A 20,307-nucleotide genomic window follows, 5' to 3' on the forward strand; every position below is an offset into this window, starting at 1 on the left:
TGGAAAGAAGAAAAATGAACTGAATAAATAAATAAATAACCCTAACCCCTAACCCTCTCCAACCCTAACCCCTAACCCCAACTTTAAGCATAACCCTGTCCTCTAACCCTAACCCCTAACCCTTCATTTATTTATTTCATTTAAATTTCTATTTGTATGTATATAAACATATAAATACATTTTTCTTTTTTCTTTCCAGCTGCTTCTTTCCCTAACCTCAAACACCCAGCCCCCCTCTTTCCATAAACCTTAACCCCTGATTTTTCTAACCCTAAACCTACCCCCCCCCCCCCTTTTCCTAATCTGCTAATTCCTAAACTTTTCCTTTTCTTTCCCCTCACCCCAACCCCTCTGAATTGGATTAGTTATTTTCCCGTTGTCAGTGTACCCCCAGGATGGGGTAGTGGTAATATCGGTGTGGTCGGTCCAACCGGACCACATCTCTTTTAAAGTCTTTTGACCAAAGTTTTCCTTATATCTGCATCTCCCCACAGTCACCACCAAGAGGCAATAGCTCAATTCTTTAAACACAAGCTTTGCAGTCAGGGGAGCAGGGTTCAAGGCCCGCTCTCTATGTACCACATCACCTCCATCAACCTCCCTGAACATCTGTAGCGTATTTATTATTGTGGACCTTATTAACTATTATTCTATTCCAATATTGTTTTCAGCTCCTTCCTGCTCCATTTTCTTTTTACAAGAGTGCTTTTTAAATTTTAACATCCACTTTACCTCACTTCCCCCAGTGTTTCCTCATTCTCCTAACTTTTCTTTTCCCTTCCCTAATTTTAATTGATTCTAATTGATTTGAATCCTTTTCAACTCCTGATTTCATTAATGGCATTTTAAGGTGACCCCACTCCCGGGCCCCATGTGCCAGTGCACTTCTTAGTTCCTTTTAAGGAACTACGTATTTTACAGCATCTACACTAACCTTAACCCCAAACCTATGACAGTGGAAGGTGTCAGCTCACCTCCGGTTGTTCATTTTGGGCGGGAGCAGGAATTGAACTGCCGATCTTTCAAACATTGGACGACCTGCGCTACCACGCACTTTACCACTGAGCAACTGCCGCCCCATTATATGTAGTTTACATGAAATCATTTCACTTTAATATAGTTTTTACAATTCTGCATTATTACATTTTGTACATTGTGATGCTAAAACTTTGTACTATTTGTACTTAAGTGAATTTCAACCCTCATTTCAAACACATTATTGTTTCCTAATAAAATTCCTTATACCACCGTAAATTTAACATTTAATCATTTAAAAAATATTACCAGAGTGTCTTTATGGTATGAAAATATATTGAAAGGCTTCTCTCAGAGATTTCTATTATTGAATTATTGTTGGATAAAAATAGGTTCCTTTTGGAGGTCAAGCAAGTTTTACATTTTTCATGAAGCGTGTTTTTTAAACCTTGGGTTTCATTCCTGGGGGACCAACATAAATGTCAGTAATCATCAGACAAATATGAGTGAACAGGAGTCATCAACACAAGATTCATAGTATTTATTTAAAGTTTTTGCAAAGGCAATTGTGAATATTTAAAGCTTGCTGATAAACAATATGTTAGCCCTTATCACTTTTGGTACATAAGGCTAACCAAATAGAGAGAAACAAAATATGGCATTTGTCCTGGATTCACTGTTACTCAGATTTTAAAAACTATATCCTGTGTCATGCCATGTTTAGAACTTGTTTTACTGTAGCAAATAAATAAAAATCTTTCATCCTTCCTTACTTCTCCAAAACTCCACTCAATTACTCTGTAATGTTAAATACTGAGCCCTCTTACATAAGACAAACAACTGCATGAAGGGACGTAACAGTCTAAAATTGTCTGAAACTTTAGGTTTAAGATGTCAAGTTGGAAGAGAGCCAAAACGCTATCATATTTCCAGTCCAAGTGCACAGGGAGGTCATTAGGTTGCTCCAAGTTAAAAAAAAAAGAAGAAAAAAAAAGATGGAGGGGTAATTAGGAAGGAGCCCTGGAATGTGTCACTGCTGCAACCTCTGTCCATTAGGACATAGCCGCCATGCGGACCCTCTCTGGTGGGTACAGCAGAACGTTCTTAGCCGCTTTGATAGTGTTCTTCATAAGCATTGCCACAGTCATGGGTCCCACACCTCCAGGTACAGGAGTAATGAAGCCCGCCTTCTGCCTCACTCCTGAATGTAGAAAAAAATGACATGAGCTTACAGACAAATAAGACACAAAGGATGTCAGAATAAATCACGTTCGCCGTGCAGCCGCACCTTCGAAGTCCACGTCTCCCACTAGTCTGTTCTTTCCAGTGATTGGGTCCTGCACTCTGTTTATACCCACATCGATCACAGCAGCTCCCTCTTTGATCATGTCCGCTGTTATGAGGTTTGGAATACCTGAATTTTAGAAGAAACAGGGTTATTACACTCAAAAAAGTGAGACATCATTCTGATACTTAGTAATTCAAGGAGCCAAATGCACTTAAAAAGAAAAAAAAAAGACAAACCTGCTGCAGCTACAATGATATCAGCAATTTGAGTGTGTTGGCAAAGTTGCTCCTTAGGAGTGTGGCGGTGAGAAATAGTGACCGTGGCATCACCTGCGACAGACAGGACATTTAGCATTTATACTACGTTTTTCTATATTTTTAAATAAAACCCGTCTTGGAACAAAGATAAAGTAATGTGCATCCAACCAACCTCCAGGCCTCTCATGCCGGCCATCAGTATGTAGTAACATGGCGATTGGCATTCCCACATTCTTTGATCGCCCTGCAACCACAACATTCTTCCCAAAAGTAGGAATGCCTGGAAGACAAGAAGTTGGATTGTTGGTTTGAATATTTCATTCAGTGATGTTTCCCCAGGAGGTCAAGGGTCACTTTTGTTACCTGTGCGTTTGATAATTTCCCAAACTCCCCACGGAGTAGCAGGAAGCATGGTGGACTGATCTAGGCACATGCGGCCCACATTAACTACGTGGAAGCCATCCACATCCTTGGTAGGTGAAACTGCATTGCAGATTGTGCGTTCATCAATGTGGTCTGTCAGAAAACAAGCATGACTCAGTCAAAACACATGTGATTTCCTGTACGCAATGATTGTGTTCTATGTCATTTTTTAAATTTCTTTGTACCTGGCAAAGGTAGCTGGACCAGCAGACCGTCTACACGATGGTCTGTGTTGAGTTTGTAGATCAGGTCCAACAACTCCTCCTCACTGATGTCTGAATGCTTCAGAATTGTCTCACTGGAGATTCCTGTGAGAAATTGAAGGGAGAAAATATTAAAAACTGCTGGTCTAACACGTGTTTTATCAACATTAGTAATCATGTGTGATAACATGGATGGAAGAATGTCCTCAAGCATTTCTACAGTGAATTTCTACCACATTGATTAAGAGTGAACCAACTGAACCACACTGGTGCCTTACAGCTAATTTTGAACACAGGATGTATTTTACATTCCAGGATTTTCCACTTTATTGATTGGCTGATTTTATGCATTTCTTTTTGCTAATGCTATCGCACTGTGTCCCTGAGAAGACACTTTCACTTGTAAAAGAAACACAAAATTCCACATTTAATGATTGGTGTTCTCATGCATTCTGAGCTACTCTAGCTCTCGGTTTCTTTTATTTTATTTTTATTTATTTTAGCTCTCGGTTTCTAATGTTATTATTTCTAAAAATGTCCACAAAAGTTTGAAGTACTATGGGACTACAAAATATTGCTCAATGAATTCCTATTTCCTGTTTACTCCAGCTTACAGCACAGACCTTTGTCAACCGGTTGTACGACACGCAAACAATTATTTCCTGATTCCAGGTAGTTGTCTTTCCAACCTACATGTACTTTATGTACATTTATGTACCTTATGCCTTTCTATTTGTATATTCTTGATGGGTTATTTATTACTCTTTCTATTTTTTGTTGTTTTTATTTTTGTTTCTATTTTTTTTCTATTATTTTTTTCTTTCTATTTGTACTACTCTCTATGTGCTGGTGCCTTCTGTGTGCTTTTTCTGTGTTTTTGTGTACTCACTGTGCTGTGTGCGATGGAGGTGTTAATTTCCCTGATGGAACCTCCTTAAGGGTTCTACTTAAGGAGTTCTAAATAATAAATAATACTTAATAAAGTTCTACTCTACTCCCACTTTTTTTTGTATTCTTACCAACATCAGCTGCAGCCCGTGTTTTATTCAGGACGTAGGAGTGACTGGCTGGGTTGTCTCCTACCAGGACCACACTCAGATGGGGCCTCCTGTGGCCAGATAGAACCCATTTCTCCACATCAGCCCGGGCCTCCTCCCGAACCTGCTGTGCGAGTTTCTTTCCTGAGATGACCACCGCTGCATTTCTGTAAAGACAAGAAATTCCCTTAGTAAAATGTGATTCTGCTACCATTCAGTCAAATAAACAGGAAAGTTGCCACTCAGTCAAGAGTAGTTACTCTTTTATTGAGAGTGGAGCAAAAGTCTTGTTGAAACTTGTCTGCATAATCTTTGCAGAACCATTTGAAAGTCTCTCTTCTACTGGATGCAAGCTCTTCAATTTTAATGAAATGGTAGGTATGACACCAGACCCCTGTAACCAATCCTGCTGCCAAGGCCCTAAACTTAGACTTGGCTCCTAACAGAAGTCATATGAGCAATGGGATAAGTGCAGTATCGCCAGCTGTGTGATACAGTGTTTTAAATTACACAGATTGTGCCACAATTGGGATAGGGATAAAAACAGGTCAAAGTAGTGCTTAATGAATACTTAATCATGAACTAGACACAAGTCACAGCTGAAACCAGAGCAGTTTCATTGTAAGATGGGTGAGGCTGCTTCTGGCAATCTGTCCGGATTTCAACAAAGACCAAGATGATTGTGTTGTTATATAACAACAAACAAAGCTGTTGCCAATAACTCCAGAGTAATGAACCATCATTAGTGACATAACCACAACTCAAATCTCAATAGTGTCACATGTTAGAGCAAAACCAGGTGGGAACCTTCAGCGAGAGCTCAAAGTCTTACTTTTCTAAGTTATTTTATTTTACACTTCAATGCATTCTGCGCGTATATAATCGGTCAAGTCAGGCTTCAAATCATCCATGTCGCTCCAGTGAAGTTGCAGATCATTCGCAGCGACATGAGGAACATCACTTGATCATTTCCATCTTGGTCACGCTGCGCGCATCACGTTTCCAATAAATGGCCAGCTGTTACAAATTTTCCGTCTGCCGATTTCTGGGGTGATCGATCACGGAGTGACCGAACGACTTTTTGTACCCACAGCTCCAACAACCCCCTTGAAGCCTTGCGCATCAAACCCAGAGTGTAAATCCCCTGACCGATTTCATCAGCCAACCTGGGGCTGCAATGTTACCGGCATGACGCTAGAGGCGCACAAAACAAAAAACCGCCAACTGAGGAAATGTGATGAATTAACCGCGTAAATGTCTAGAATAAAACGCGCGGTCTGATCCGTGCGCATGCGTTTCCACAATTACCGATTATTATCAGAACACACAAGAGTACATCTCGTCGTTTCTGAGGCGATCGCGTCGTAAAAGTGTCATTGAATGTGATTTTTCAGCGCATGCGGCCGGACTCACCTCGGGGCGGACGTGTGGAGTTGACAGACTTGGTGATGGGCGTGTTGGCACAGTTTCCTGAGAGTCCTGATTGCTGCCATTCTGACCGGCTGTATGGAGAGGACAGGAGACACCGATTACGCAACACCAGCACCAACCGACACCAACCGACTGTGAATGGACGAGGAGCGCAGAGGCTTTATCACCCTCCCTCCGACGCAGATCGCCTGCGTCACTGTCATCTGTTGCCACACCTCCACTGCATGCACGCTGTAATTTTCCAAAGTAATTTTCCTCGGTGTCATTTACCAGCAATTAGAGGATGACACCGCCCCCGTGAAAATGTGCTCAGTAAATTATGACATGGTTTATCCTCCATTTCTTTAGTGCCTAGTTGGACAGAGATTATGAACGTTTTGTGGTCATACCTTAGGGGACCACGAGGGGGGTCCTTTATCTTACTCCTGTTTGGCATGCCAGACGTCTAACACTAAATTTAATATTTGACATACTTTATATATAACCGCATAAATATTTACAAAGTTTCCTAAAAAAACTTTGTTGACGTATTTGGTCAACTTAAATCAAATTGCATCTACAATTGTACTACAGTATTTTAAAGTAATATTTATACTGTCAATGTATTTCTAGTACTGTATATGAATTCAATACAGAAGAAGAACAGGAAGAAGTGAATGTGTGATTGCTGTCTCTCTGATTTTTCTGTTTTTATTTGTACAGGAAAAAAAGCATCAAATTCCATTATTGAATAAGAATAAAAATAAGAATAAGACTGATGAGAATAAGAAGAAGAACTAGAAGAAAAGGTAAGAAAAAGAAGACTGTCGTGTCCCCTTGCGGGCGGTAGGGGGCGACAATACGCCTACTGGGCTTCTACAGGGATCCGATCGAGGAAGAGTAAACTTGGGTGCAGTTCACGTTAGCCTGAGCTAAACTGTTAGCAAGGTTTGCTGATAAATTCCTTCTTCGTGTGTAACTGTAGTAGAAAATTGTCTCTAAGAAGCCAGGATCAGGTGTTGTATCTGAGCCCCTTCGACGACCGCTTCGCCAAGATGAGCTTTCTGTTGTAAGTAAAGTTAGCAGTCGCTTGTTCAATCCAGTGCGGTTAACGCTAGCTGCTGCAACGAAGTTCCATGAAGGGAAGTAGTTCAAAGTGTCGATAAAACAACAGAAAATAGATTACCTAGATGTATTTACGACTAAAAAAAAAAAAACCTTAATGTTTAACTCAAACCATCGTTTGTTTCGTAAATTTAACACGCCATTGGTTGTATTGTGAGCTGTTTAATTTATAAGACCACATAAAACAAACACCGTAATTACGTTCTCGTTGGATTAGCTTGATGATCGATATTAGCTCATAGTCGGTGAGACAATTTAATCTCATGTGATCACTTCTTGTGATTGAAGTGAGACTTGTTCACTTGAGTCATCATCCACACCTTTTTAAAAAAAAAATATTTTTTTTATCCATCGTGGTAACAAACTGGTCTGTTGTTTGCTGGAAGCTGAAACATTTTCTTTCTTTCTTTCTTTTTTTTTTTTTTTGCACCACGAGTTAATGACTAAGTGGCTTTACATGATACTGATTAGACTGTCACGAATCAGTCACACTGAAAATTACCCAAATTAAGTTTGGATGACAAATTTTGTAACGATTGCTCATCACGAGTGTAGCTGATGAGAGGTTTCTGGATGATTACTTTCACGGTGTGTATCTCAGGTCTCTGACCCTCAGTAGCTCAGCTCCATGCTTGTTTCTTTCAGTAGCGGTCGCTCATCAAAGACCTTCAAGCCAAAGAGAAATATCCCAGAAGGTTCCCACCAGTACGAGCTGCTGAAACATGCTGAGGCCACCCTGGGCAGTGGGAACTTAAGGCAGGCCGTCATGCTGCCGGAGGGAGAGGATCTCAATGAGTGGATTGCTGTCAATAGTGAGTGGACAGATCCCACATACCTGCTCATGGAAACCATTAGTCTCCTTGAACAAACATGAACATTTGCGTCACTGTGTAGTCAAACAAAATGTATTTCCAAACTATCACATGAAGCCAAAATGAAAGAATTAGACAAGTTATATTTTTTTATGTTTATGGATGTGCACTTTTTTAAAATATAGGTCATAGACTTGTGTACAGTATATCCTAAGATTGCATAAAAATAATGTGCGCACAGGAAACAAATTTTTACACACATGAACATTTCTTTCAGCGGTGGATTTCTTCAACCAGATCAACATGCTGTATGGCACCATCACTGAGTTCTGCACTGAGACCAGCTGCTCTGTGATGTCTGCGGGACCAAGGTAACAGCCATCAGTGTTGTGTCTATGCATGCAGCTGGTGGATCGAATGTTGTGGTACAGTTAATGTTGTGCATTGCAGAGAGAACAAATGAGCAAATGAGGTGTTTCTGTTTTAAACAGGGCTGGGATGAAACAAGGGAAAACAATTTATATTCTCACATTTTTGTCTTGTTTTTTTTTTTCTTAGCTACCCAGTTAAAACAATCAAAGCTATGTACAGTGTAATTCCGAAAACATAAAATTGAATCATGTGACAGATAAACTCTTCTTCAGTGTGGTGAGTAACTCCAACTGGTCGAGTTCAATTTAAAGGTTTTAATTTTTTAATTTAATTTTTCATTTAATGTCATACACTGTTATAATGCCCAAAGGGAAATTTATTTAAATAAAGCAAATATTAAGGCTGATGAATTCTAAAAAATTTTTTATCAACATAGGAGAAAAGAAAGTTGACACAAATTTATAGAGGCCCAAGATGTGTCATTCAAAGCTCAAGTGCTTAAAAAGACAAAAGAATATATGAGCAACAGAATCAGTACTGGCATATATGAGCCGTCACAGCTAGAAATATAGACCAGATCATCTCACAAATTAGTTTGAGATTTATTTTAGTTGATTAGACATTAATTTTGACCAGATTAGGAAATGAAGTGTCATGTCTTGAAAATAATCCTGCTCAGATATTCAGTCTTTGAATATTTAAGACCGTTAACAGTATTGAAATTCATCATCTGAAAGTCACATGAGGTAAACAGGAATGAAACTGTGTGTGTGTGTGTGTGTGTGTGTGTGTGTGTGTGTGTGTGTGTGTGTGTGTGTGTGTGTGTGTGTGTGTGTGTGTGTGTGTGTGTGTGTGTGTGTGTGTGTGTGTGTGTGTGTGTGTGTGTGTGTGTGTGTGTGTGTGTGTGTGTGTGTGTGTGCGCACCACGCTGAAGCTGTTAAGTTTAGAATCTAGATCCACCACTTCCTCTATTCTCACTCCTGCCAAGACTGAGTTCACTTTGTAATCAGGAGGAAGAGACCAGGGTTCATTTCCTGTCGTCACAGCCGCCATCAATTCCCAGGCAGACACTACCATGTTTCTCTGTGTTGCTCTACTGTCAAATGATGTTTTCAAGCCCTGAGAGAAAAACAAATGTCCACGTTTTATGTCCATGTCATTTGTAGAGCGTTCATGTTCATGACTCCTTTGTTAGTCTGTAATAACTAATGAATCAAGTTTATAACAAGAGGTGCTTGTTGATTAAATCTTTGTGTAGATATGAGTATCACTGGGCTGATGGCACCAACATTAAGAAGCCAATAAAATGCTCTGCACCAAAGTACATTGACTACCTGATGACCTGGGTGCAGGATCAACTGGATGATGAGACGCTTTTTCCATCCAAGATTGGTGAGTTTCGATCAATTAGGATTTTAACTTTCAGCAGTTTGACAGACAAACTTTCTGTTGAAATGTTCTGAAATTATTTTCTGGTTCTTTTGCCTACCAGTATAATGCAGCTCAGGGAGTGAACATTAATGCCAGATGTGCTACACTCTGTTCTCCAGAGGACAAAGCAAAATTATTTAATTTAATCTAATTTTCATGTTTTCAGTTGCAGAGTTGACAAATTTCTTTCCTGTGACTTTCCTTTAACACTAAAGAATTATTGTCCTTTATTCTTGTGCTTTTTATTTTATAGGAGTAGTTGTGTAGGAGTGTGTGTGTGTTTTGCTGCGAATGAGTGTAATGTCTGGGTTGGGTTCATTACAAAATCATTGAATGACAAACTTGTTGCAGTTTATTTGACTGCATACATACTGAGCGATTGGAAGGTGTTTGGGTTGATTTAAGTTTTCCTGCTCTAGCATTTTGGATTTGGAATGAATTAATGATTACATGATTAATGCGCTCATGTCAGATGTTTGAAGGGTTAATCCAAAGGCATTCAATCAGATCAGCTGGACTCTCATCCAAGAGGCCTCTGGAGTACTGACATGGAGAACTGAAGGAGCTTCTTGGACCAGAGGTGAAACGTCTCCAAGGACCTTTCCACAAGTCCAGTTGATTTAATGCCTTTGGATGAACATGAGCTTAATGAATGAGAACCTTCAGGCATTTTGAAGGTTTTACTTTTGTAGCATTTTGGCTTTCTTAGCCCTGTTGTGTACATGTTCTCCTTCAAACCCAGAGGAACAAAGATCTTCACATACTGACATGACAGTTAAAGCAAAAATAGTCACTTGATTCCTGTTCAGCTGATCAAGAGTCTCACACACTGATGAACAGACTGAGGCAAGAACTCCTCACCAAGCAAGAAAAGTAAAAATGACTGCAGTTTACCGTAAAATGTTTGTCATAGGAAGAACAATAGGACCGCAGTTTGTTAACGTAAAGTACTGCGTCAAATTAATATGACACGACATGTTTCCTCTGTGAAATAGGCTTGATGTCCGCTGGAAATTGTTCTTGTGATGTCATTTTTTACTCCCTTGTGCCCTGCAGGAGTTCCCTTTCCAAAGAACTTCATGTCCGTGGCCAAAACCATCCTGAAGCGCCTGTTCAGGGTTTATGCTCACATCTACCACCAACATTTTGACTCTGTGATGCAGCTGCAGGAGGAGGCCCACCTCAACACCTCCTTCAAGCACTTCATTTTCTTTGTTCAGGTTCGTTTATTCTGCTAAAGACCCATTCCAACCTGTCCTTGAATCATTTGCATATGCTGGAAAATGGGTACCAAGTCAGTTTCGCAGTGTAATGATGAACTAGAAATAGTTTTGTAGCATCATCTATTTACACTGTAAAGCTGAATTTTTGTCATATACAGGTAATCATCATTATGTGAACATGGAGGCTCTAAAAGTCCTGCCTAGCGTTTGATTTGTGTGAACTTGAATGTCATCAGTGACTTAAGCATGAAATGCCAATCAGATTGTTCTATGAACTCCACCCAGTTAGCAGGATGACTTCATTGTGGTGTTGGGTGGTTTTATGGAAAACACCCTGTTACTTGTAAGCAAACTACTGGTACATTGAATAGTAAATAAATCATTGGGTTTTCAGTATGTCGTTTCTGCTGCAACTGTTGTCCAATTTTCATTCATAATACCAGTCAGTCCAGGTCAGCCTGCAAAAACCTATACAGTAATTCAGTTAAAAAGACCTAACCTAAATAACAATCCGATAATCAATACTTTGTTCTTGCAGGAGTTCAACCTTATTGACAGGCGAGAGCTTGCTCCGCTGCAGGACTTGATCGAGAAGCTTGGATCCAAGGACAGATAGAGCATCACTACACGTCTCCCTCTGAGGAGGGTTTCTTTTTCTCCTGTGTCCTCCTGTCACTTCTGCTACCTCTGTGACTTCCAGTCTCAACTGTTGGAATCTGTGCCTTCTCCTTTCATTTCATGATGTTTGTCCTGTACTTTTCTCTTTACTCTGTGGTCTTTAATGCTGTCTTTGAGCCTTTTTTCTATTTTGCCACTCTTCATCATATAAAATAGTGTAGTGCAATAAGAATAGTTTTTCACAGGGCTTGGGTTTGCAGCTGTTTTTAGAGCAATCAATTGAATTTTATATTGGACCAAGTGGAATCCAGTTTTTCTCTCTTCAGAAATGTCATTTAGTGTCTCGTTTGTCTGAATACATTTTTTAGCTATTAATAAGTGTATTTTTGATAACTTTTAGCTACTGTAATATATGACTGACCAAATATGTCACTCTTAGCTTTTTTAAAAGTCATTTGTGTATAGTGCAACGCAACAGGAAAAATAGAAAGGTAGTTTCAGGTCCTGGTTGGACTTCACACCTGTGACAATGTTTGTAGATCATATATTCAATGTGAGTGCCGGCACAAAAAATGCACAAGTATAGCTTTCTGCTCACAAGCTGGTTTGTAGCTTGCATTCCACCAATGTTGACATGCTTCCTATCAACAGCGTTACTTGTGAAGACTTGGAAAGACAGATGCCTTTGTTCTGACCCACAGAAAACACAATCAGCTGCATTATACCTTGTTCATTTTGGTATATCAATATTTGAGGGTTTTTTTTAATATTTGGGTTTTCCTAATTGAAATGCATGTTATGGTCTGCTTAATGATTATTATTAATGGATACATAATGCTTTCAACCCATAGTGAAGAAGGCATCATTCTGTCAAAGGCAAATATAATCTGATGGGAATTTTCATTTTACAATTGTTGTTATTTTATGTGGTGCAGATTAAATATGTAGCCCTGCATCTTTGGTCTATCAGTGCAGAAACTTTTTTTTTTTTTTTAAACATGTTTCCACCAGCTGAAAAATAGATAACATTGCATTGCTCACATATTTTGTGTTTGAAGTTTTTTCATTGAGTTGCATTTCACATTATTTTGTAAAATCAGTACCGGTAGTTAACTTTTCAGTTAAGGACTAAGGCATTTTAAATGAATTTCAAGTGTTATGCATTTAGGTTATTGGTTCATAATGTTTAATTTGGTCACTATTTTTGAGGACTTTTAGGGATGCTTATCATGTGTCTAAACATTTGCTGTAAATAGATCAGTGTCTTGGCTGAACAAAACTGTGCCTTACAAAAATTAAAATGTCAGGTGTGGCAGTATTCAACCCAATAAACCCTGTAAGGAAAAATCTGTGTTGATTTTCATTTTCATGTAAATAAACAACAGATAACCTGAAGACTGCAGACTGTGTTGCAGCAGCAACATATCAATATTCATTTTTGCATTCCTGGACGTTCTTCTTGTGAACTAATGTTTTCCCTTAGTTGTATATTAGTTTAATTGTATTAAATTTTGACTGAAAGTGGATACAGATGCATGCTATTTTTTGAAATGTGAATTTCTTTCATATTCTCAATTTTTAAAAATATTTTCAAAACACATTAAGGCCACGTTATAAATAAACTAGCCTTAAATTATTTATCAAATCTACCAGAGGTACCCTGAATATATGTTTATTATGGTATCGTCATTATAATCTAAAAAGTAGGATAGTAGATTTCTGATAGTGTTACACAATCCTAAATCCCGTAATTTGTAATAACGACGATTAAAAAAAAATAATTGATAAGGGTTTTGAATCAAACCATGAATCATCATTAATATTCATGTGTTCATGTCTGCTTTGGTCACACCAGTATCATTAAGTGAAACTGATTTGTGAAGCGTTTGCTTAAATGTAGGATTAGGGATCGATTACAAGCACCAAAATATTGCTACACATAGCACTGGCTTTAAAAAAAAGAATTGAAATCAAAGCCAGTGCTTTCATCACTTTAACACCTGAATCAAAGTAATATTACATGATATAAGTTAACATTCCGATAATACGTGCTCGAAACTGCAGCAGTGCAGTGAAATAACCCGAGACTATTTTACAGCCGGACAGCGTCAGCTGTTTATTCAGCCTATCAGCAAGGAGTCCAAGATGGTCTCAATGAAATTTATTCCCTGATACTTGACTTACGGTGAGAAAACTATATACTATTTGATCTCTGAGTCCCTTATAAAAATAATTTAAGACTGAATTTAGTGCCTTTAGACTTTATGTGCAATTATAAATTATTATGGTGTGATTTCATTTCGTTGCTCCAACGTTAAATGATGTACATTGGATGCAGATCTAGACATCCTGATAGGCACAACTCGGGGAAAACATTTATGGGCAGAGAAAGGAGGAAATACTTGTGTTTTTGGATAGCCTATCGTCATCAACGCTAGTTAATTGTCGTACGTGCTTCTTTTCGATTATATACTGTTAATCGGGTAATTCATTGACGAACGATAACACTACAACAACTTACCTCATTTTTCTTGGACAACGTGGCAGGAGCTTTAACCTGCCGTTACCTTAGCTGCTTAGATTATTTGCAAATAGCATTTAAAGTTAGTTGGCAAATTAAGGCTACGTGGGTGTTGCTACCAGTGTATCTCATGCTAAGCTACCTAGCTTGTAAAGGACACCGCATCAAACGTCGACCGAGTTTTTCCGAGGTTGTTCATGATGCTTGTTGAATAACGTTCTCCAGGCTCTTATCTGTGAATCCAGGCCTCCGTTTTCAGCTAACGTCTGGCTTTTTTTTTTTTTTTTTTTTTTGGAAACATCGGGTGAGCAAACCGAAATAAATGTCAACCAGTTGTGTTTGATGTCGATAGTTGTACTTTACTTGTGTGCTTGATATGACTCCTTATTATTAATACGGCTATTTTAGAAATAGCACAGCTAACAGATTTTACTGTCGGCGAAATAACGCCAAAGAATTACGATTAGCACTTTTAAGTATTTAATCAAATCCTACAAACAATGTTAATGTATCTATTGACGTGAAACCGCGTGTTTAGCTAGGTTAAGTGTGACAAGATAACTTATTTTAATGCTTTGTTTACAGGCTTTATCGAAAACCATGTCTGATGAAAATACCCAGTTCTGTGGCAATTGGTAGGTATGAATAAAAACTATGATGGGATGGGTGAATTTGATGTGATGCTCAAAACAGGTTGTCTTACTTTTGTCCACTTAATTAGCAAACATGACATCCCAGATGCTAATTTTACTACTCATGAGATCCACTGTCGAAGAAACATCGCACTTTGTGACATATGCCAGGAGCCAGTGCCCCGGTCAGATCTCCAGGATCATAAACAGCAGGAGCACACACAGGTAAGATGTTCATTATGTGACTGTCATGTTTAACAAAGGGGGGGCACATAATGGCACAATTGTAAGTAGGATAAAGGGGAATAATATTTACATAACCTGTAATAATCATGGGTCTTCAATCACATTGAGACTCAATCCTTATTGTAGAAGCAATTTGTGTTTTTACATAATTTACATGTGTAAGTTATGTAAAAGTGATGTTCTGTGCTAACGCTGATGACTGCAGCTTTACATTCAGTAAACAGTACCATCAGGAGATCCACATTCTGCTCTTATCAGACGTCAGCTGTTCAGCTGAAAAGGATATGACTAACAAGAAGAGACCTTACAGGCATTTTCACTTTCATTTTAGATTGTGTGCAAGTGTGGTTTGAAGATTGAAAAAAATCATATTGGTGTCCATCAGGTATGTCTGAAGAATATTTTCCTCTTGTTTTCTTGTTATTTTCATCCGTCGCAATTAAATCTTCAAATTGTGCTTCCCCATTACTGTTGTCTCTATTAGAGTGTTGAATGTTCTCAGCGGCTGGTTCCTTGCCAATACTGTGAACTGGAGATTGTTTCCAGTCAGTCCAAAGAACATGAGGATTATTGTGGCACACGCACTGAGCCCTGCTTACAGTGCAAGTGTAATGTCATGTTGAGAGAAAAGGCTGTGCATCCAGTCCTGTGTGGAAGCCTTACACCACCCCAAGAGAGGAACAACAGCCGGATAAGTCGAAGTCCAGTAGATCCACAGTCTCCAGGACCATGGTTCGAAGCTCACTCCATTAGAAACCTCCTACATGGCCAAGAAAGGGGCCCAAAGAATAATAATATCAGTGCTGCCGAACAACAAGCCTTTCCCCGACCATTTGATATTAGAGATTTCAGCTCTACAAGGGGAAGTCAAAGCTCAGACGACTGGAAGAATGCAGCTCTGAGAAACACTACATTCAGTCACTGTGAGTATATCACTGACTCTTGATTGTGAAATTTGAAGGCTTAGTTATGTGTTGACCGCACAAGTACCAAAACAATGTGTGGAATTTGTTCTTAAAACCCATTATTTCTTACGAGAACATAAAGTGTAAAAGACTGATCGAACACATTCCGTACGGTAAAAAGTATGGTATTTATAAAGAGGATTATTAGGAATAATTTAAATCCTGCATCATTTATATCCATTTTTCTGCTAGCAGTGTTCTTTACGCTTTTAAGTTGCATTTTCAATGAGTTTTTGCTTGGTACTACCTCCAACCAATCAGTGGAACAGTGTGATCACTTGATCATGTTAAAGTGATCCTAACATCTTGGATGTATCCGACATGCAGCAGACAGGAAATATATTGATGTCAATTAGAGAAACTTTTTAGGTTCAACTCAGTATAAGTTGTTCCCAAACAAAGAATACATTAACCATACGGCTAACCTTGTATTCATATTCTGACTTGTAAGGAAGAACATTTTTGTCACCAAAATGGTTTACACTTTAGGGTTTCTTAAGACATCTGTTTACTGTGTTATTTTTGTTTTGTAGTGCTGGAACATAACGACTTTCTGACCAGCAGCAGTAACAGCAGCAGCAGCAGTTTGTGGCCACACAGCGAGCTGCCGCTGGACGAGGATTCCACAGGCCTTGACTACATGGTGGCTCTCAGTCTGCAGAGCGATGGGGAAACAGGGGCTGGAGGTGTCGAGGGCAACCTGTGGAGTGGCATCTGGGAACACAAAATTGGGAAAACTTCAAACACGTCTGCTAACACTCCACTCTCCCCTCCTAACAACAACTACCTAAACTTCACTTCGAGCACAAGCGCAGTCCAGGACTATGGCCAGACGGGTAAGATAAGCATGAATCAGAACACTTCTGTTTTCTCTACCATCATCAGTACGTTAATTTTTTTTATTTTTTTTTATAGATATCATGCTACCTTGTGAATTTTGTGAAGAGCTGTTTCCAGAAGAGGATCTTATTTTGCATCAGGTTCGAGATGTGATTTTTATATTGATTGTGACGGACTTATTTTCTATTTGGCCAACTAAACAAGTGAGTGAAGCGTGGTTTCATTCGACATGTAGAAAGGATGTCTGCAAAGAAAACGACCAACTAGAAAACAGGAACATTTTGCACATAGGATCCAAATGTAGCCAAAAGCACTTCTTGGATTTCAGCAAATATCTTCAATTTTGCTTTGGGCTAGTTCATTGTCACTTAGATTCCTCATACCTTGTTGTTGTTGTTTTTTTCATATAAACCAACAAACTATTCCGTCAGCTTTGGCCTTCTACTCCAGAAAAGAAGTGCAGCAGATTTAATTCCAATGCATTGTGTTATCTTACATGACAACCAAACCAGGAACAAGATTAACAGACAAAACCAGCCAAACTAACTCGGGTTACTCTACCTACTAAATGCCATTACCTGTATATATATTTTTAATTTAATTCTAAACATCATTTCCGTTTTTCACTCTTCTTTTTGACAAGCTTGCTGTGACCTACTAATTTTTTAGCCCTAATTAGAATAGAAATGTGTGTGTCCAAATTTAATCAGGGTAAAATGCCCATATGCTATCAGCCATCCTAAAGAACACAACCATCTTCCTACCGTTCTGTCTGGCCCTCGACTACATCCCGGAGAAATCATGTCTGTAGGTCTGATGGACTACTAATCTGATACTTTTTTGTGTTTCAGACCGGGTGCAGTCCAGCTTCCGCGTTTGCATCTTTCAGCAAGCAGCAGCCGTCTCCACCTAGAGTGGACAGGATGGGCCGGAACGCTTCAGGACTGATGCACAGCCTTCCTGACACCCTCGCTTCAAACATCCCCACCTTCCCAAGGTCTATCTCTCCGGCCTCCTACAGTCCTCCAGCCAGCCCACTAGAGGGCGATGTGGTCATTCCTTGTGAGTTCTGTGGCGTGGCTCTTGAGGAAGCAGTCGTCTTTCACCATCAGGTTTGTCACTATTGGAGCTAAATAGCAAAATGAAAACAGTTTAAATTATTAGAAAAGTGGGCCCTCTTAGACCTGAAGAAACTGTTTTGTGCTTTTTTTCTGTGTGTTTTGTCCAGGACAAATGTGACATGCGTCCTCAGACTGCACATCCTCTGAACAATCTGACAAAAGCAGCTGTCAAAAAGCCATTAAGCTCTCCTAAAGATGCATTTGGCCGGACATCTCCAGATTTTACTAGGAGAATTAACCACCAAGGTAATGTGTAAGATTTCAGTAATTCAATTTAAAACAAAGGATGAGATTAAACTTGATCAATAATGAAGAATCTCCAGAAAATTTGAAAATAGAATTTGCACTTCAGTCATGCTGTTTTGACTTATAAATACTCATTAACATTTATTATTATGAAAAAGCATTCAGACAGTATTTACTGTGTGTCCTTTAAGATGACTTTCTCGAGGACTTGGGGTGCGACAGAGACGCACCACCGAGACAAAACCTAAGAGAATGGCACAGAGGCTACATTGGGCTCCCGAGTCAAAGGAAAAAGCCCAACTGTGATGTTTCTGTTAAAGACAGACCTCAGCGTGGAAGGGAAGCAGAAGGGGCTCAGTCGTCTTTCTGCGTCACAGACAAGTCTGGCTCAGCCTACCTAAAGGGGTATAAACCTTCGAATTTAATTTGTCTCTTTTCAATCATTTAGAATGTCTCGGTCAAATGGGAATCTGTGGTTTTAATATTCTAATTTTCATGTGTTTACCCTCCAGATTACATTTACCAGAAAATAAAGAAGGGAGAGGGAACATAAGGAATCCAATGACAAAGGTACTCAGATTTTTTTTTTGCTGCTACTTTTTGTTTAGTGTACATTATGTAGAGTGGAGCGTTCATTGTTTGTAGACAAGTCATACAAAAGTTGTATCTAGAGAGAAGCTCTTTTCATGTAGGTCACACACGCCACCGCCACAACGGACATTTTCAGTTGAGTTTCTTCTTTGACCCAGCATAGTTAGCTGCTGCCCCGCCTTGATCAGACAGTAAAAAAATGGGTCATGGTGTCTTTTCTGCTTAAATACTGAATTTGCTCTACCTGGCTATACAACATGTTTGTAAAAGGATTTACAATTTGCATCTCTTCTGTTAATAGTTACCCAAGAAGAAGAACGAGGAGCAGCAGGAAGAGTGAAAGCAGGAGGATCTGGAGGGATGAAAATCAACCAACAAATCTTATATTCTGTTTTTCTTATCCTTTTGCACACTGATGAAAATGAAACATGCTTATCTTTTAAGTGCCTGTGCGAGTATTAGTATTTCATGTTATATCTGGAATACATCTGCTATGAAAATCTAATGTAATTTGGTTTATTCATGCATATTATAATTTCTTTTTTATCTAACATTTAGCCTTAATGGAAACTATAAAATATCTTATATTTATGCTGAATTTGATTGAATTGTCTAAATTGCATGTCATGGCTCATTAACAGCATTAAGAACACACTTTGTGTGCATCTTAATCTTTACCTTCTACTTAAGCCATGGACTTTTTATTCACCTGTTTGATCAATCAAGATCTTTGTCAGTGTTCCTATTTCTGCATCTATTTGTCACATAAAGCACTTTGGAAGATTATTTTGTTTAAAAAGGGCTTGAGGAACCAATTTGATAAATTTATGCATCATTGAGCAACAAAGTGAAATAATGGTTTGCCGAATAATTTGTCCTTTTATACTGTTAAACATTTGTCTTTAATACACTTAAGTGATATTTAGATTTTTCAAATCTTCAAGACAGAAAAATATATCTACCGTTACTAGATGACTTTTGTCGGCTGTTTGTCCTGTTCAGTCCTTTTAAGTACAGTAGTGAACGATTGTAGTGTTCTGTCCCTCAGAGTTGATTTTGTTTTCTAAAATGTATTTTGTGTCTAACATAGGGCCCACTTTAGAGAAAGATAACTGTACCTAATGTAAATGTTGAAATAAATACACAAATGTTTGATCATTAAAGGAGAAATCAGCCTTAAATTGTATTTCATGTTTGACAATTATTGGTAATTGTGTAATTTTTTTGAGGACTTTGTAGTGCGAAGAAAAAGTAACATGGTTTTGGTACATTTTATGGGGAAACCCCCAGAAATTTACAGGAAGACTTAAAAATGACAAAAGTTCTAAAAAAAAACTCTGCTGTTGTCAATGTGGCACAAGAAAGTAATGGAAATAAAATAGGATTTGAAGAATATATAAATATAGCATTCAGTGTTTCTTCAGAATTTCTATATTTGGGTCTGTGGCCTTGAAATTACATGAAACCACATCATTAAATAAAATACTGATTAATTTTCCATTTTTGCAGTGTCACGGGAAGCTGGACATAGCTTGCTGATCTACTATTAAACTTATTTTAGTCATTTTTCCAAGCACTTAATTTCTAGAGGAATTCACTGATGAAATAGAAATTTAGATACAAGGCACAGAGGATCTTCCTTTTTGGGCACATAAATCAAGAGAACTACCAAGGTAAAATTTGGACTTCATTCACTAAGTCAATCACTGGATTTTGTGTAAGGATGGATCTTGTTTACATTGAGTTTGATAAAAGTGCAGAGGCAGATTGTGGATCACTTACTAACACTTTAGCAATTTTTCTTGGCATTGGAAAATCAAATGAAGACTTGGCATAGATAATACATAAATGTGCACTGTAAGTATTTTTTGATACACAAAAAGTGGAGAATTCAGTCTTCTATACGTACTGGATATCAGGTGACTTCACGGAGGGGCGGAGACTTGGCCCGGCCCCGACATGCCGGTGAGG

The 20,307-nt window shown here is 38.7% G+C and overlaps 3 protein-coding genes across 6 annotated transcripts; 2 read left to right on the top strand and 1 right to left on the bottom strand.

The window, feature by feature from the left end:
• Positions 1-1,501: 1,501 nt before the first annotated feature.
• mthfd2 (methylenetetrahydrofolate dehydrogenase (NADP+ dependent) 2, methenyltetrahydrofolate cyclohydrolase) lies at positions 1,502-5,764 on the bottom strand. Its single transcript, XM_068310211.1, has 8 exons — positions 5,597-5,764; positions 4,166-4,350; positions 3,129-3,251; positions 2,884-3,036; positions 2,693-2,800; positions 2,500-2,592; positions 2,264-2,389; positions 1,502-2,176 (listed from the first exon to the last, which is right to left on the bottom strand). Exons 1-8 carry the CDS (start codon positions 5,674-5,676, stop codon positions 2,028-2,030), a joined length of 1,017 nt encoding a protein of 338 aa, XP_068166312.1. The 5' UTR covers positions 5,677-5,764; the 3' UTR covers positions 1,502-2,027.
• A 695-nt stretch (positions 5,765-6,459) lies between these two features.
• mob1a (MOB kinase activator 1A) lies at positions 6,460-11,992 on the top strand. Of its 2 annotated transcripts, none has more exons than XM_068310215.1 (6): positions 6,460-6,662; positions 7,364-7,530; positions 7,808-7,901; positions 9,161-9,294; positions 10,390-10,553; positions 11,095-11,992. In XM_068310215.1, the coding sequence occupies exons 1-6, from the start codon at positions 6,649-6,651 to the stop codon at positions 11,170-11,172; spliced, it is 651 nt and encodes a 216-aa protein (XP_068166316.1). In that variant the 5' UTR covers positions 6,460-6,648; the 3' UTR covers positions 11,173-11,992. The 2 variants fall into 2 exon arrangements, with proteins under 2 accessions (XP_068166316.1, XP_068166317.1); XM_068310216.1 differs by having other exon boundaries at positions 7,367-7,530.
• Positions 11,993-13,292: 1,300 nt separating this feature from the next.
• On the top strand, positions 13,293-19,643 carry trafd1 (TRAF-type zinc finger domain containing 1). 3 transcript variants are annotated; one of them, XM_068310470.1, is made up of 12 exons: positions 13,293-13,359; positions 14,281-14,330; positions 14,417-14,552; positions 14,905-14,958; positions 15,058-15,496; positions 16,072-16,374; positions 16,454-16,518; positions 17,230-17,490; positions 17,607-17,745; positions 17,937-18,150; positions 18,258-18,315; positions 18,638-19,643. In XM_068310470.1, exons 2-12 carry the CDS (start codon positions 14,296-14,298, stop codon positions 18,674-18,676), a joined length of 1,743 nt encoding a protein of 580 aa, XP_068166571.1. In that variant the 5' UTR covers positions 13,293-13,359; positions 14,281-14,295; the 3' UTR covers positions 18,677-19,643. The 3 variants fall into 3 exon arrangements, with proteins under 3 accessions (XP_068166571.1, XP_068166570.1, XP_068166569.1); XM_068310469.1 differs by lacking the exon at positions 13,293-13,359 and adding an exon at positions 13,569-13,999; XM_068310468.1 differs by lacking the exon at positions 13,293-13,359 and having other exon boundaries at positions 13,569-14,330.
• Positions 19,644-20,307: the final 664 nt, after the last annotated feature.

This window comes from Antennarius striatus, chromosome 3 (genome assembly GCF_040054535.1).
Source record: "Antennarius striatus isolate MH-2024 chromosome 3, ASM4005453v1, whole genome shotgun sequence".
In the NCBI taxonomy this organism is placed as follows: domain Eukaryota; kingdom Metazoa; phylum Chordata; class Actinopteri; order Lophiiformes; family Antennariidae; genus Antennarius; species Antennarius striatus.